At 42.2% G+C, this 18025-nt stretch overlaps 1 protein-coding gene across 4 annotated transcripts in view; it reads right to left on the reverse strand.

Moving 5' to 3' along the window:
- Positions 1 to 18025, reverse strand: part of taf2 (TAF2 RNA polymerase II, TATA box binding protein (TBP)-associated factor) — a 170745-nt gene that overhangs the window by 111283 nt on the left and 41437 nt on the right. For all 4 annotated transcript variants that reach the window (XM_085993331.1, XM_085993333.1, XM_085993332.1 and 1 more), the window contains exons 8-10: positions 16394 to 16507; positions 13167 to 13266; positions 9478 to 9563 (exon numbers count right to left, since the gene is read on the reverse strand). In XM_085993331.1, coding sequence (XP_085849457.1) covers positions 9478 to 9563; positions 13167 to 13266; positions 16394 to 16507 — 300 coding nt within the window. The remainder of the gene's footprint in view (positions 1 to 9477; positions 9564 to 13166; positions 13267 to 16393; positions 16508 to 18025) is intronic.

An 18025-nucleotide genomic window follows, 5' to 3' on the forward strand; every position in this document is an offset into this window, starting at 1 on the left:
ATTACAAGAGGATTTGAGTATAAGAGTAAAGACGTCTTACTGCAATTATATAGGGCCCTGGAGTACAGTGTACAGTTTTGGTCTCCTTACCTCCTACTTGCCATAGAGGGTGTGCAACGAAGGTTCACCAGACTGGTTCCTGGGATGGGGGGATTGTCCTATGAGGAGAGATTGAGTAGACTAGGCCTATATTCTCTAGAGTTTAGAAGAATGAGAGGTGATCTCATTGAAACATACAAAATTCTTACAGGGCTTGACAGGGTAGATTGGTTGGTGAGTATTTCTCTCTTTTTAAGCTTAAACTTCTGTGGTTTATAGTTTCTAAGGTGCGATATTCATCATCTAGAATCGGGGCAGAGGGTATTTAAGAATAATATTAATAAATTTAATTAATTACATAGAATGGGAGATCAGGTGATGTGTTGCTGCTGCAATATGTGGGAGCTGGTGGACACCATTGATGCTCACGGTGATCACATTTGAAGTGAGTGTTGGCTGCTTGAGGAATTCCGGCTCCGTGTTGATGAGCTGGAGTCCGAGCTTCAAACACTGAGACACATCAGGGAGGGGGAGAGTTACCTGGACTCTGTGTATCAGGAGGTAGTCACACCAATTAGATTAATTAATTCAGATGTAGTCCGTGGCCAGTGTCAGGATGGTGTGACTAGAAGTGAGGCAGGTACGGGGATCCAGGAGGTACTGTTGGAGGAGCCGCAGCCCTTGCTCTTGTCCAACAGGTTTGAGGCTCTTACTCCCTGTGAGGATGGGAACGGGGACTGCGGGGAGGATGAGCAACCCGGCCACAGCACCGTGGAGCGGGGGGCCATTCAAGTGGGGGGAGATAAAAGAAATGTTGTAGTGGTAGGGGATAGTATCGTTAGGGGGATAGATAGAGTTCTTTGCAGCCGAGAGCGAGAGTCCCGAAGGCTGTGTTGCCTGCCCGGTGCCAGGGTTAAGGACATCTCCTCTGGGCTGGAGAAACTTGGAGTGGGAGGGGGAGGATCCAGTTGTCGTGGTCCATGTTGGTACCAACGACATAGATAGGACAAGGAAGGAGGTTCTGCTGAGGGAGTTTGAGCAGCTAGGGGCCAAATTAAAAAGCAGAACCACAAGGGTAATAATCTCTGGATTACTACCTGAGCCACGTGCAAATTTGGCTAGGGTAAATAAAATTAGAGAGTTAAATGCGTGGCTCAAATGGGTTTTGCTTCCTGGGACACTGGCATCAGTACTGGGACAGGAGAGAGCTGTTCCGTTGGCCAGTGCTGGGACTAGAGTCCTGGCGAATCGAATAACTAGGGCTGTAGAGAGGGCTTTAAACTAATTAGTGGGGGGGAGGTTTTAAGAGAGCGAAAAATAAAAATGTCAGCGGAGAAGGCAATAGAGCAAGGTAGCAGCGGGGGAATTAAAAACCAGAGCATGTCAGGAAGGGACAGAATGTATAATGATAAAGGTAAAGTAGTAAAAGGGGTAAAAGCAGGAATAAATTGCCAGAAAACATATTTGAAAGTTTTTTATCTGAATGCACGCAGCATTCGTAACAAAATTGACGAGTTGACGGTACAGATAACTACACATGGGTATGATCTGGTGGCCATTGTGGAAACATGGCTGCAAGATAATCATGACTGGGAACTAAACATACAAGGGTATTTGACAATTAGGAAGGACAGACAGGAAGGAAAGGGAGGCGGGGTTGCTTTGTTAATCAAGGATAGAATCACTGCAATAGTCAGAAATGATATTGGGTCAAAGGATCAGGCAGCACGGTGGCATAGTGGTTAGCACTGTTGCCTCACAGCGCCAGGGATCCGGGTTCGAATCCGGCCTCGGGTGACTGTCTGTGTGGAGTTTGCACATTCTCCCCGTGTTTGTGTGGGTTTCCTCCGGGTGCTCCGGTTTCCTCCCACAGTCCAAAGATGTGCGGGTTAGGTTGATTGGCTATGATAAATTGACCCTTAATGTTAGGGGGATTAAATACGTGTGGTTACGGGGATAGGGTGGGATATGTGTCGGTGCAGGCTCGATGGGCCGAAATGGCCTCTATCTGCACTGTGGGGTTTCTGTGATTCTGTGATAGTGAAATAGTTTGGGTGGAGATAAGGAATAATAAGGGGAAAAAGTCACTAGTGGGCGTAGTCTATAGGCCTCCTAACAGTTGCAACTTTGTTGGTCGGAGTATAAATCAGGGGGACGGTCTACACCTGAACTGTGAGGGAGCCGATGTCCTCGGGGTAATATTTTCTAGGGCGGTTCGGGAGGATTTAAACTAATTTGGCAGGGGGATGGGAACCTAGGTAGTGGAAAAGAGGGAAGTCATATGAAGTCAGAAATAGATGGTAGAAAGGTGAGAAGCAATAAGCAAAGGAGAGAAACACAAAGGGCCAAACAAATTCATAATGAGAGTGTGAAAAAAGCAAGCCTGAAGGCTTTGTATCTTAATGCTAGAAGCATTAGGAACAAGGTGGATGAATTAGTTGTGGAAATAGAGGTAAACAAGTATGATTTGATTGGGATTACAGAAACGTGGCTGCAGGGTGGGCAAGGCTGGGAACTTAACATCCAGGGATATACAATATTTAGGAAGGATCGGCAAAAAGGTAGGGGAGGTGGGGTAGCATTGCTGGTAAAGGAGGGGATTAATGCAATGGAAAGGAAAGATATTAACTCGGATGAAACGGAATCTGTATGGGTAGAAATGAGAAATAGCAAGGGGAGGAAAACGTTAGTGGGTGTGATATATAGGCCTCCAAATAGTAATATGGAGGTGAGGGAAGGCATAAAAAGGGAAATTAGAGAAGCGTGCGATAAGAGCACAGCTGTCATCATGGGTGACTTTAATTTACATATTGATTGGACTACCCAAATTAGTAAAAATTCTGAGGAGGAGGAATTCCTGGAATGTTTTCGGGACGGTTATCTGGACCAATATGTCGAGGAGCCGACTCGAGATCAGGCCATTTTAGACTGGGTATTGTGCAATGAGAAGGGACTTATCAGCAATCTTCTTGTACGAGGCCCCTTGGGTCAGAGCGATCATAATATGATCGAGCTCTCAGTCGAGATGGAGAGTGAGGAAATTGAATCAGAGACTAAGGTCCAGAACTTAAATAAAGGGAATTACGAGGGTATGAGACGGGAATTGGGTAAGATTGATTGGGTGGTGTTTCTGGGGGGATTGACAGTGGATAGACAATGGCAAGCATTCAAAGATAGAATGGAAGAATTCCAGAACATGTTTATACCGGTTTGGCATAAAAATAAACCTAAAAAGGTGGCTCAACCGTGGATAACGAGGGAAATTAGGGACAGCATAAAATCAAAAAAAAGGGCATATCAACTGGCAAAAAAAAGCACCAGACCGGAAGATTGGGGGCAGTACAGGATACAGCAAAAGAGGACAAAGGGATTAATCAGGAAGGGGAAAATAGAATACGAAAGTAAACTTGCAGCAAACATAAAGACAGACTGCAAAAGCTTTTATCGGTATATCAGGAGGAAAAGACTGGTAAAATCCCAAGTCGGTCCCTTGCAGTCCGATTCGGGAGAATATATAATGGAGAATAAGGAAATGGCAGACCAATTAAACTCATACTTTGGTTCTGTATTCACAAAGGAGGACACAAATAACCTCCCAGGAATATCGGCAAACATAGGGACTAATGAGAGGGAGGAGCTGACAGAAATTAGTATCTCTAGGGATATGGTGTTGGGTAAGTTGAGGGGACTGAAGGCCGACAAATCCCCGGGGCCTGATAAACTACATCCTAGGGTACTTAAGGAGGTGGCCCTGGAGATAGCAGATGCTCTAAGGATCATCTTCCGGAACTCCATTGACTCGGGAACAGTACCCGTGGATTGGAGGGTAGCTAATGTTACCCCAATATTTAAAAAGGGGGGTAGAGAGAAAGCAGGGAATTATAGACCAGTAAGCCTTACATCGGTTGTGGGCAAAATGCTAGAGTCCATTATTAAGGATAAAATAGCGGAGCACTTGACAAATGGGGAAAGGATCGGACAGAGTCAACATGGATTTACAAAGGGTAAATCGTGTTTGACTAATCTGCTGGAATTTTTTGAGGAAGTAACTGGTAAAATAGATGGGGGAGAGCCAGTGGATGTGGTGTACCTTGACTTCCAGAAAGCCTTCGATAAGGTTCCACACAAAAGATTATCATGCAAAATTAAGGCTCATGGGATTGGGGGCAAAGTATTAACGTGGATAGAGAACTGGCTGGCGGATAGAAAACAGAGAGTTGGAATAAACGGCTCGTTTTCGGAGTGGCAGGCAGTGACCAGCGGGGTGCCGCAAGGATCTGTCCTGGGACCCCAGCTGTTCACAATATATATAAATGATCTGGATCAGGGAATTGGATGCAATATTTCCAAATTCGCTGACGACACTAAACTAGGAGGAGGGGTGGGCTCTGATGAGGATGTCAGGAGGCTACAGTGCGATTTGGACAGGTTGGGGGAATGGGCGGATACGTGGCAGATGCACTATAATGTGGATAAATGCGAGGTTATCCACTTTGGGGGTAAAAACAGGAGGGTAGATTATTATCTAAATGGCAATAGATTGGGAGATGGGGAAGTGCAGAGGGACCTGGGTGTTCTTGTGCACCAGTCACTGAAGGAGAGCATGCAGGTGCAACAGGCGATTAAGAAGGCAAATGGTATGTTGGCCTTCATATCAAGGGGGTTCGAGTATAGGAATAGGGATACCTTACTACAGCTGTACAAGGTGCTGGTGAGACCGCATCTGGAGTATTGTGTACAGTTTTGGTCGCCCCATCTGCGGAAGGATGTTCTTGCCATGGAAAGAGTGCAGCGGCGATTCACCAGGCTGATACCTGGAATGGCGGGAATGACCTACGAGGAGAGATTGAATAGTTTGGGCTTGTACTCACTGGAGTTTAGAAGATTGAGAGGGGATCTCATCGAAACATATAAAATTATGGCAGGCCTGGACAGGCTGAATTCAGAGAGAATGTTTCCAATGGCAGGGGAGCACAGAACCAGGGGCCACAGTCTAAAAATAGCGGGCAAATCATTTAAAACAGAGATGAGGAAGAATTTCTTCACTCAAAGAGTGGTGAGCCTGTGGAATTCCCTGCCACAGAGGGCTGTGAAGGCTAATTCAATAAATATTTTCAAGAGAGAATTGGATATATTTCTGAAGGCTAAGGGGATTAAGGGTTACGGAGAAAAGGCGGGGACGGGGTACTGAACTGGTAAGATCAGCTATGATCTCAGACGAAGATCAGCCATGATCTCATTGAATGGCGGAGCAGGCTCGAAGGGCCGAATGGCCTACTCCTGTTCCTATCTCTATGTTTCTATGTTTCTATGAAATAGTTGGGGCTTGTAATAAGGGAACAGCTATAATCATGGGGGATTTTAACTTTCATATTGACTGGACTAATCAAATTGGGCATGGCAGCCTTGAGGAAGAGTTCATAGAGTGTATTAGGGACGGGTTCCTTGAGCAGTATGTAACTGAACCAACCAGGGGGCAGGCAATCTTAGATCTGGTCCTGTGTAATGAGACAGGATTAATAAAAAATGTCCTAGTAAAGGATCCCCTTGGAATGAGTGACCATAATATGGTTGAATTCCAAATTCAGTTTGAGGATGAGAGAGTTGGATCTCAAACCAGCGTACTGAGCTTAAATAAAGGAGACTATGAAGGTATGAGAGTAGAATTGACTAAAGTGGACTGGGAAAACAGATTAAAGTGTAAGACGGTACAAGAGCAGTGGTCTACATTCGAGGAGATATTTCACATCTTTCAAGATAAATATATTCCACTGAGGAAAAAGGGGAATAAAAGAAAAGACAGCCATCCGTGGCTTAGTAAAGTAATAAAGGATAGTATCTGACTGAAAACAAGGGCATATAAAGTAGCCAAATCTAGTGGGAGGATAGAAGATTGGGAAGCATTTAAAAGCCAGCAAACATTAATTAAAAGATTAATTAAGAAAGGGAAGATAGATTATGAAAGTAAACTAGCAAAAAATATAAAAACAGATAGCAAGAGTTTCTACAGCTATATAAAAAGAAAAAGGGTGGCTAAAGTGAACGTTGGTCCCTTAGAGGATGGGACCGGGAAACTAGAGGTGGGGAACATTGAGATGGCAAAGACGCTGAACAAATATTTTGTATCAGTCTTTACAGTAGAGGACACTAAAAATATCCCAACACTGGACAAACAGGGGGCAATGGGGGGGGGGGGGGGGGGGGGAGGAGCTAAACACGATTAAAATCACTAAGGAGATGGTACTCGGTAAAATAATGGGACTTAAGGCGGATAAATCCCCCGGACCTGATGGCCTACATCCTAGGGTCTTGAGAGAAGTGGCGGTAGGGATTGTGGATGCATTGGTGATTATTTTCCAGAACTCCCTGGACTCAGGAAAGGTCCGGCAGATTGGAAAACTGCTAATGTAACACCCTTATTTAAGAAGGGAAGTAGACAAAAAGCTGGAAACTATAGACCAGTTAGCCTAACATCTGTGGTTGGCAATATGTTGGAGTCCATTATTAAGGAAACAGTAACAGAGCATTTGGATAAACATAATTTAATAGGACAGAGTCAGCATGGTTTTATGAAGGGGAAGTCATGTTTGACAAATTTGCTCGAATTCTTTGAGGATGTAACATACAGGGTGGATAAAGGGGAACTAGTGGATGTAGTGTATTTGGACTTCCAAAAGGCATTTGACAAGGTGCCACACAAAAGATTACTGATCAAGATAAGAAATCACGGGATTGGGGGTAATATACTGGCATGGGTGGAAGATTGGCTATCTAACAGAAAACAAAGAGTTGGGATAAATGGTTCATTCTCGGGCTGGCAATCAGTAACTAGTGGTGTTCCGCAGGGGTCAGTGCTGGGACCCCAACTCTTTACAATCTATATTAACGATTTGGAGGAAGGGACCGAGTGCAACGTATCCAAGTTTGCCGACAATACAAAGATGGGAGGGAAAGCAGTGAGTGAGGAGGACATTAAAAAAACCTGCAAAAGGACATAGACAGGCTAAGTGAGTGGGCAGAGATTTGGCAGATGCAACATAATGTTGGAAAGTGTGAGGTTATGCACTTTGGCAGAAAAAAATCAAAGAGCAAGTTATTATCTAAATGGAGAGAAACTGCAAAGTGCTACAGTACAAAGGGATCTGGGGGTCCTGGTGCATGAAACACAAAAAGTTAGTATGCAGGTGCAGCAGGTGATCAGGAAGACCAATGGAATCTTGGCTTTTATTGCGAGGGGGATGGAGTATAAAAACAGGGAAGTCTTGCTGCAGTTATACAGGGTATTGGTGAGGCCACACCTGGAATACTGCGTGCACTTTTGGTTTCCATATTTAAGAAAAGATATACTTGCTCTCGCGGCGGTTCAGAGAAGGTTCACTCGGTTGATTCTGGAGATGACGGCGTTGACGTATGAGGAAAGGTCGAGTAGGTTGGGACTCTACTCATTGGAGTTCAGAAGAATGAGAGGCGATCTTATCGAAACATACAAGATTGTGAGGGGACTTGATCGGGTGGATGCGGTGAGGATGTTTCCACTGATGGGTGAGACTAGAACTAGGGGGCATAATCTAAGAATAAGGGGCTGCCCTTTCAAAACTGAGATGAGGAGAAACTTCTTCACTCAGAGGGTAGTAAATCTATGGAATTTGCTACCCCAGAGAGCTGCGGAAGCTGCAACATTAAATAAATTTAAAATGGAGATAGACAGTTTCCTAGCAGATAAGGGAATTAGGGGTTACGGGGAGAGGGCAGGGAAGTGGACGTGAGTCTAGATTCGGATCAGCCATGATCATATTGAATGGCGGAGCAGGCCCGAGGGGCCGTATGACCTACTCCTGCTCCTACTTCTTATGTTCTTATGCAGGGAGGATGTTTCCCCTGGCTGGGGAGTGTAGAGCATGAGTCACAGTTTCAGAATAAGGGGTCGGCCGTTTAGGACCGAGATGAGGAAAAATTTCTTCACTCAGGCAGTGGTGAATCTTTGGAATTCTCTACTTCAGAGAGCTGTGGAGTATATTCAAGACAGAGATCGATAGATTTTTGAAAATTAAGGGAATCAAGGGATATGGGGATAGTGTAGGAAAGTGGAAATGAGGTAGAAGATCAGCCATGATCATAATGAACAGCGGAGCAGTCTTGAAGGGCCAAATAGCCCACTCCTGCTCCTAGATCATTGTTTGTTCCAAGTCAAATTCAGCTGTACATTACACTGCAACACTTTTAATATGAAATTAATTTCAATCCATCTAAATATCTAAAAAGACATTTGGTGTGGTATCATACAGATCTGGGGCAAAGGGGGGAGACCCAAATTCAATTACTGAACTGTGCTGATTTAGCTGAATCATAGGCAGCAGAGTGATTAGAGCCACCATGGGCCTCAAGAGTCCTGGGATGGAAAGAGTATCAAGAGTTGAGTGATTAAGCAACTCTTGCTGGAAAATGCCTGTGTGTGGACATCAGATGAGGATAGGATTGAACTTAACTGTGATGATCCCGAAAGAAAAAAGTCCCCCAATACTCTCAGATTTGGCTCATACATGAAGAATTGTCACTTGAATGACCAACAGTGGACTGCCAGTGCACATGGAATTGGACTTAAACACAAGTCATTGCCTTCAGGGTGGGGGTGAAGATGGAAAATTAAAGACACACACAGAAGAAAATCATGAGATTCCAACCAAGTAACAGATTCACAAAGTGACACAAGGATATACAATAAAAATTAAATCAGATGTAATATTATGCTTAACAATGACTATGCAGTGTGTGTGTAATGGCTGGATTATAATGAAGTTATTCTTTTTCTGATAAATTCTTAGACAGCATGCACTAGAGTAGCAGTAAATCTGAAATGGGAGGAGAGAAAGAGTGCCTGAATGAGAGAGCATGGGCGAGGAGCAAGAGAACGAGTGAAAGACAGATGGAGGAAAGAGAGAGAGAGAGGGAGAAAGAGGGGGAAATTGAATGAAAGTGAGCTAGGATCTCATCAATTAAGAGCCCAAATTGGTAGTAGTCATTAAGTCAGATAAGGACCTGTTCTTTAATTTAGTGTGTATTTTATGATCACAATAATTTGATGGCTGGGTGGGTTGATTTTTCTTCCCCAATCCTCTGAAGACTGTTAAATTAAAATAAATAATTAGCAACACAAAAGGGGCTTTGTGCATTTCCAACCACAGCAATCAATGGCAACTGATACAACAGACCAAAGCATTACAGATGTCACAAGCTCTTCGAAGATAGCTACACGTGGCAGCAGTCAGCTTTGTTTGGATCCCTGAACATAACAGTCAATTATATGTTCAGTACAGGGAACAATCAGGCACTGCAAACAGCCACCAGATTGAACTGGTGAAGTCATATTCAAGGAGACAAAAAATGAAGAACTTCCTGTACCCTTTCACATGAGAAAACTGCAAATAAGAGACCACTTACGTTTCTTTCTCTTTCACCCCTATAAATGTGGGATGCAGCAAAACACCACCAGTCCTCAATTCGTAATCCACTATTTTGTCCAGTTCCTACAAAATACAAACATTATTACATCTTTCAATATTCAAATAATGTATTTTGACTAAAATGGTTATTTAACACTCATCCATGTCTTTGTTACCTCTAGACTTGACTATTCTAATGCTCTCCCAGCCTGCCCCCATCTTCCACCCTTCATAAACTTGATCTCATTCAAAACTCTGCAGCTCGTGTCCTAATAATCATAATCATCTTTATTGTCATTGTTAGTGCACAAGTGCAGTACAACGAAATGTAGGCTTGAGGCTCCCGAGAGTGTACATTTAGATTAAGACATTTAAACATTCAACATTCATTTGGTTTGTAATACATTAACATAAACATAATAAAGTGCATTGACAGATGTGCAGGCTTTAGAGTTTATTTGTGGAGTTCAGTAGGATGACAGCCCTGGGAAAGAAGCTGTTCCTAAATCTGGTCGTTCGGGTGCGAATGCATCTGTAGCGTCTCCCAGATGGCAGGGGGGCGAACAGACTGTGGCTGGGGTGGGTAGGGTCTTTGATGATGGTCCGTGACCTCCGTAAACAGCGTTTCTGGTATATGTGCTCTATGGTCGGTAGCCCCATTCACCCATCATTCCTGTGCTCGCTGACCTACATTGTCTCCCGGTTAAGCAACGCCTCGATTTTAAAATTCTCATCCTTGCTTTCAAATCCCTCCATGGCCTTGCCACTCCCTATCTCTGTAACCTCCTCTAGTCCTACAACCCTGAGAGATCTTTGCACTCCTCCAATTCTGGCCTCTTGCACATCCCCAATTTTAAACGCTTCACCATTGATGGCCCTGTCTTCAGCTGCTTGGACCCTGCATGTGCTGAAAATCGGCATTTCCGAACTGTCAAGAATGCTCTTGACAGATCGCACGCCTGCCCTGGAGAAGGGCCTCTGCGGGCGGATAGTTCCGCTTTCTGGAGAACCTCCGCCCGCAGAAAACCCTTAGAAATCTTACGCCTGGTAAAAGGCACAAGGCCTGCTTTTACCAGCATAAGAGTTGAAAAAAGTAAAAAAACAATTTCACTCATTTATCATTTAAAAACTTTTAAAAAAGATAAGTTTATTTTTCGCCCCGTAAAAAACTTTAATTGTTTTTTCAAACAATTAAATTTTTGTTTAAAATATTTCATTTATTGTAATTTCAACTCATTTTAAAAATATGATTTTTTTAAAAATGTATTTAATGCTTCATAGTGTTTTTGGGATGATCTCCATTCATATATTTGACAGGTCTATCCGTCAAGTGTATGAAGGGAGATTCCCTTCTTCGATTGGCTCCCCATGGTCCACGTGGTCCCAGGGACGCTTGTGAACCACATGTGCCTCTGGGATACGTGGGCCATGCGCATTTCGAGTTGGAGAGGCCCAGGAGCGGAAGTGTCCGGACCTCGGGAGCCCTCAGGTAAGTCCGTAGATTTTTTCCAGATCGGAGGCCTCCGCAAGCAGGAAGCCTCTGATCGGAAAATATGGGCCATTAAGTTTATTCGGCTTTGCAAAAGGTGATCCAGATTTGGTTAAAACAAACTTGTCCAGCACCTGTAATTCCAGAATACAATCTATACATTTGTACACTAAAGCAACTCTATCCAGTTTATTCAGAATTAAGTACATTTTTGTACAACAAATGCTATTTTAACTAGTCTAAAAATCATACTGCATCTACACTAAACAGTATAAACGTAAATCAGATCCTTTATTTTAAACCATTGAATGCATAGCGTTAATTTAAAACCTCACTATTAAGCAACAGGACTATGATTTAAACAGAAACATTAATATTTGCTTTGTTCAGTGTACAAGTCTACAACTTCATTAAATACTAAATTTGAGAAACAAATAAATGATCAAAATGAAAAATAAATTATTTGCAACCGGCTCTGGCTATCTAAATGACCAAAAACAGGGCTAAGAAAAACAAAAATATTGATATTATACTCATGGGATTGGGGTTAATATATTAGCATAGATTGAGGATTGGTTAACGGACCGAAAACAGAGAGTAGGAATAAACGGCTCATTTTTGGGTTGGCAGGTTGTAACTAGGAGTGCAGCAAGGATCAGTGCTTGGGCCTCAGCTGTTTACATTCTAAATCAATGACTTAGATGAGTGGACCGAGCGTAATATATCCAAATCTGCTGACGACAACAACAACTTGTATTTATATAGCGCCTTTAACATAGTAAAACGTTCCAAGGCGCTTCACAGGAATGCTATAAGGCAAAAGATTTGACACGGAACCACATAAGATACAAAGCTAGGTGGGAAGGTAAGCTGTGAGGAGGATGCATAGAGGCTGCAAAGGGATATAGACAGGTGGCAGATGGAGTATAATGTGGGGAAATGTGAAATTATCCACATTGGTTGGAAGAATAGAAAAGCACATTTTTAAAAAAAAGGTGAGAGACTAGTAAATTGGTATGCAGAGGGATTTGGGCGTCCTTCTGCAGAAATAAAAGTTAACATGCATGTACAGTAAGCAATTAGGAAGGCAAATGGTATGCTAGCCTTTATTGCAAGGGGGTTATTGCAAGGGGGTTGGAGTACAAGAGTAAAAAAGTCTTGCTGCAATTCTGTAGGGCTTTGGGAGACCACACCTGGAGAACTGTGTACAGTTTTGGTCTTATTACCCAAGGAAGGATATACCTGCCTTAGAGAGGGTGCAACAAATGTTCACTGAATTAAGTCCTGGGATGAGAGAATTGTCCTATGAGGAGCGATCGAGTAGAATGGGCATATACTCTCTGGAATTTAGAAGAATGAGAGATCTCATTGAAACATATAAAATTTGTAGCGGGCTTAACAGGGTAGATGCGGAGAAGCTGTTTCCCCTGGCTGGGGTGTCTAGAACTAGGGGGTCATGGTTTCAGAATAAGGGGTCAGCCATTTAGGACTGAGGAGAGGAGAAATGTTTGACTCAAAGGGTTGTCAATCTTTGGAATTCTCTACCCCAGAGGGCTACAGATGCTCAGTTGTTGAGTATATTCAAGACTGAGATCAACAGATTTTTGGACACTAAGGGAATCAAGGGATATGGGGGTCGGGCGGGAAAGTGGAGTTGAGGTAGATCAGCCATTGAATGGTGGAGCAAGCTCGAGGGGCGGTAGGGCCTACTCCAGCTCCTATTTCTTCGACATAATACACCATCTACATTTTTAAGCTAGTTTCTAGTGGGTTAAATAATCTGATTCTCATTTATAATTGGCTGCATGTAAGGACACCTCAAGTCCTGGCCAGAATGGAGATGATTGGGTAATTTCCCCAGTCAATCACGCCTGGAGATCGCACTGCTACAAGAGCCTGGGATTGATTTTACACACATAACTATCCGCCACTCACTGCACTTTGCGCAAGAAATAATCCTGCTTTTATTGGGAGACTTTGCTGTAGTTTCTGTCATGAGGTCTGTTTCCTGTAGTTCGTAGAGACTCAGTTTGCTGTAAAATAGACCGTTTTCTCTAAGTCCTGCCGCAAGTCTCGCCCGCTTCCAGCTCATTGAGTGACAGGTGTGTCAATATTCACTTTTGTTTATAATTAACCTGGCATTATTTTACAGTAAAGTTAGCCCTCTTCGATTGGATTATCAGCACTGTTCATGGTACCTCTTTAATCCAGTGTCTGTATTCATTAACACCAAAGGTTTTCTTCATCCAAAGGCCATAAATGTATCCTGAGATCCCTTTCAACACCCATTCATCTGACCTGCAGAAGCAAAGTTGGAAAGATAGCACTCAAAAGAATAAACAAATTTAAAATTAGTGCAGCAAAATTACATCTTTTTTCCCCTCTGAAGCAGTTTAAAAAAGTACTGTGCCCCCCCTCCCCCTCCCCACCACACCAATCTTCAGATGTGTTGGAGAGAAGGGAAAGAAATAAGTTGAGAAAGTTTGTAACTGAATGCATAAGAACATTAAAGAATTTGGAGGAAGACAATCATCGTTGAGGACATGTTTATAAATGCATCATTTCAAGTGCAGTGATTGGAGTGGGGCTGTGAATGATAACTGTCCCACGCAGCTCCTGCACCACACTATTGATAAAGGAGAAACAATTAAGTGGGGGTTTTACAAAATACATTATAGTACTTATGGATTCCAGTTTGTGTCCTAAGCAATGAAAATATAACTTGCTTTTTTAAAAAACCTAATTTGTTCCTATACTTGATTTGAATTGGCATCCTGAAACCATATAAATGATTCCAAGCTGAGACTGGCTACATGAGTATAATCTGTAAATCATTTCCTCATGTCATTTTTATCCTTAATATAAAACACACTCATTTTATCACAAATAGTCTTTGTTGCATTTCAATTAACCCATTGAGTATTGAATTTCCTTTGCAGTTTTCAAACAGTGCATGTTTCCTGGGTTACGGCATCTGTAATTAGATGTATGCTCACCGGAAAACTTTTCCTCTATTCCCTCATGCGAACATTCAATTATGATTAATCATAGGCAACCACCTTAGATTAAAAGACCTCATATTTCTTCCAGTCATCAACTGAACTCATCATCCATCAAAATGTTCTTCAAAATGACCATCAACATTGGTGATCAAGCACTTTAGCATTAGAGAAAATCCCTCCTTGTGGAAGGTACTAATTATTGCAAATTATTGTAAATTTAAGGGGAATACTACTTAGGGGCAGTGTGTCCAGCACTCATTTCCCAGGTAGTCTTGGAGAGAGGGAAAAAAAAAAGCACAAAAATATTTCTCCTGCCTGTTAGGGGTGATTTCTCACCACCAGAATGATGATTCACAATGTTAAGTCTTAAAACTGGAAAAACACCCAGCTGACATAAACGGGTCTGCTACCAAGTAACTATTATAATAGTGAGGAAATCAGCATTCTGCCTAGTTCTGGGCAAAGATCAATGCGTAACAATGTAAAATATTCACTACTTGCAGGGGTGACAGCAGCACAACATACTAAAACTTGAACACGTGTACCAGCAGGTGGTAGAATGCAAGTGTACCTGTTGTTCCTGTGAGCCATATTTGGCAAGGTCTAATTTTTAAATTACTGCTATGGGAAGGTGTGAAACAGAGACATAGCATATCTGGTACTCCCCACAGGGAATAATGTACAGACTTAGTGAACATAGCCTGGCGATCGAAAAAGGTAGATACAGGCAGACCTGGCTACCAAGAGAGGACAGGATATGCTCTCACTGCAGTCAGGGAGTGGTGGAGACAGAGATGCACTTCCTCACAGCTTGTAGAAAATATCAGGGCATAAGGGAGAATTTCTACCCAAAATTCACAAAAATATGCCCGGAATTCAGAAATTTGAATGACGACCAAAAACTCCCATACCTACTAGAAGAGAGAAATTGTGTAACCTTAGCGGCACACTATGTTACAGCTTGCCATAAACAGAGGGACAACCACTAAATATAAGAAAAGAGTATATACAAATTATATGAATGTATATTTATACACTCAGGGATATATCTGTTTATACACTGTATGGATAGATCTGTGTTTATGTGTTCAACCATGAATGTTTTTCGATGCTTTGGCAACATAAGATGTACCTTGTCATGCCAATAAAGCGATTTGAATTGAATTGAATTGAAAATTGAATAAAAGTAGGGTCAATCATGTGAGTCACTCTCATGCTGCTATAGAGCACTGCTAACAGTTACCTAGAAGTGGGTTTGCAGGCCATCTTCTTTGCTAGGGATGGTGGGCGAAATGAGGAAAAGATAAGAAAACACAAATTATATGGGGAAGGGAACGTAAGGGGAACATTTGGTGCATGTCAGATACTGCTGTGCATGTAAATACTTAATCACAGTTATGGAGATTTCGAAGAAAATGCTACGTGAGAGATGAAAAATAAAAGGAGGATTATGAAAGCAACCACATTTGCGATAATCTTTGTCAAAAGTAAAGCTTGTTTTTATTCTCACACCTATTGCATGAACAATTAAAGTGAATAGGGCTGCACACATTGTTTGATGAAAAAAATTCTTAACTTAGGTCATTCTTGCCTGCAGAATAAACTAAATATTTCATAGTTGAATGCTCCATGTCCTCTATGGATATGCAGAAGTTAGTTTTTGGAGGACCTTTATTAAGATCATTATCTTTACAGATTTAAAAAAGGAGGTTGCATGAGGCACCAGGAGTTCGTTCTTATAGAGCAAAATAAATAATGTCACCTAGAATATAGTAGAAATTAGTGCATTACATTGAATACTTGCTTATTACTATTTTCAAATGTTGTGGATCCAAATCTCAATCTTAATACTTAGTTAAGAAGGAACTTGCAATTATATAGTGCCTTTCACAATCTCAAGATGTCCAAAAGTGCTTAACAGCCAATCAATTACTTTTAAAGTATAGTCACTGTTGTTCTGTAGGCGAACATGACTGCCAGTTTGCATGCAGGAAACAAGATGAATGACCAGTTCATCTGCTGTTGGTTGAAGGATAAATTTGGCTAGGGCAACAGGAGAACTCCCAGGTCTTCTTTGAAAAGTCCAATGTGATCAATACATCCACTTGAACAGGCAGACTGGACCTCAATTTAATGTCTCTCCCTCCAGCAATGTAGCATTCTCTTGGTACTACAATGAAGTCTCACCTAAATCATGCACTTAAGTTTCTAGTGGGGCTTGAACCCACACCATTCTGTCTCCGAGGCAAGTGTACCATTAACTGAATCAAGTGGACGTTGATATTAATTCAGACAGTCTGTTCATTGTAATTTTTTATATACATTGTGAAGTTTTCATAGTGCTGTAGTAGTCTATACAAAACTAGCAATGTGGTAAATTTATTAAGATGCATGTCCTTGGCTCCACCATTTTATATACTCACCAAGACATTCTGGAAATGAAACAGCCAAAGAACTGCTGAGCCAAAGCTTGCGCTAAACATCGTCTGGTAAGTGGCGTCTGATCTATAATCATGGCACTGTGCAGGAGGTTTGTGCTAAATGAAAGATGAGAAAATAGGACTAAGGTTTCAGGCAAGCAAGACATTTTCTTTAGTCAAAACAAATACTGTGGTCTAAAGGTGACAGAAATTCAGTTCAAATGTTAACAAGGCTGACTCTGTATTTCGTTAACTGATGGTATCGCTGGAACCTTGAAGCTTGCCAGCCCTTTCATATTCACTCTTTAAACTCCCACTGCACAGTAATCACATAACAATTGGCAGTTGTTTCGCCGTTTGCAAATTCAATGTTTTGAAAGAAATATTCCATTAGTCAACTATATCTTAAAGTTACGAACAAACACATTGGGACTGTTCAACTACTAAAGACTACAAACAACTAAAAAGAACGGGCAATGAGCACAAATTTGTTTTTAAAGAGCCTAAAATAATAGTATTTCATCAACTATCAATTTAGAAGATGCATTCTGATCTGTATCATCTTTTTGCGAGTGCACAGATGAAACAGCACTAAAAGTACTTACAAGATGTTTCCCTACGCAGTAATGTCATTAGCCGGTTGAACTTCAATTATCATTTTCTGCTCGTGTCTAACTGATGGTGATTTTCCTGTCTTCTTTATGCTTTCCCTATGCCATACATCATTCCCTAGGCAAGCAAATCAAAACATTGACCATAAACCTAACTGGACCAGCCACATAATTCCTGTGGCAACAAAGCAGGTCAGAGGCTGGGTATTCTAGAAACATAGAAGATAGGAGCAGGAGTAGGCCATTCAGCCCTTCGAGCCTGCTCCACCATTCAATGAGATCATGGCTGATCATCCAAATTCAGTACCCTGTCCCTGCCTTCTCTCCATATCCCTTGATCCCTTTAGCCTTAAGAAATATATCCAACTCTTTCTTGAATATATTTAATGGGCCAGAAATTCGTGAACGGGGCTTGCCACGCGTGCAAGCCCCGTATATGCACTTACCCGACGCTCCTGCCGATCACCTCCAGGGACGCCTGGAATTGGTGTTTCAAAAAGAAGAATCCCGGGCAGCGTATGACGTCACGCCACCCAGGAGTGCAGCCAGCACGAAGCCTGGAGCGTGCAGTGCAAGTGAGACACGCCCCTTAAGGTCTCATTGTAGTAGGACACGCCCCCCAATCTCTCCAAGCAGCTGCAGAGGACTTTGTAGTTACACAGCTGCAGGGAAAGTAAGTTATCTGCTATTTTATGAATGTTTTGTGAACTTTTATAAAATTTTAAAAACGTTTACATTATTTTGAAGAATCTGAAGTAGTTTTAAACAGAATTAAAGCAATTTAAAGACTTTTAAAAGCCCTAAAAGAATTTTTTTAATTCCATGTATTTATTTAGCAATGTCGTCGTCATACGTGTCTTCACACTGTTCCCTTTGGGGAACTGTATGAAGTGGTGGAAGGATTTATGGCCATGATTAACGCTCATTCCGTGACCGTAACCATCTTTGAACCAGCCATTAGGGCGGTTAGTCCTACGGCGGGAGGGTTTTACGGGCTCCCGCAAGCTATACAAGGAGGGGGGGC

This window comes from Somniosus microcephalus, chromosome 7 (assembly GCF_052327205.1).
Source record: "Somniosus microcephalus isolate GS21.2 chromosome 7, FLI_Smic_1.0, whole genome shotgun sequence".
Lineage (NCBI taxonomy): Eukaryota > Metazoa > Chordata > Chondrichthyes > Squaliformes > Somniosidae > Somniosus > Somniosus microcephalus.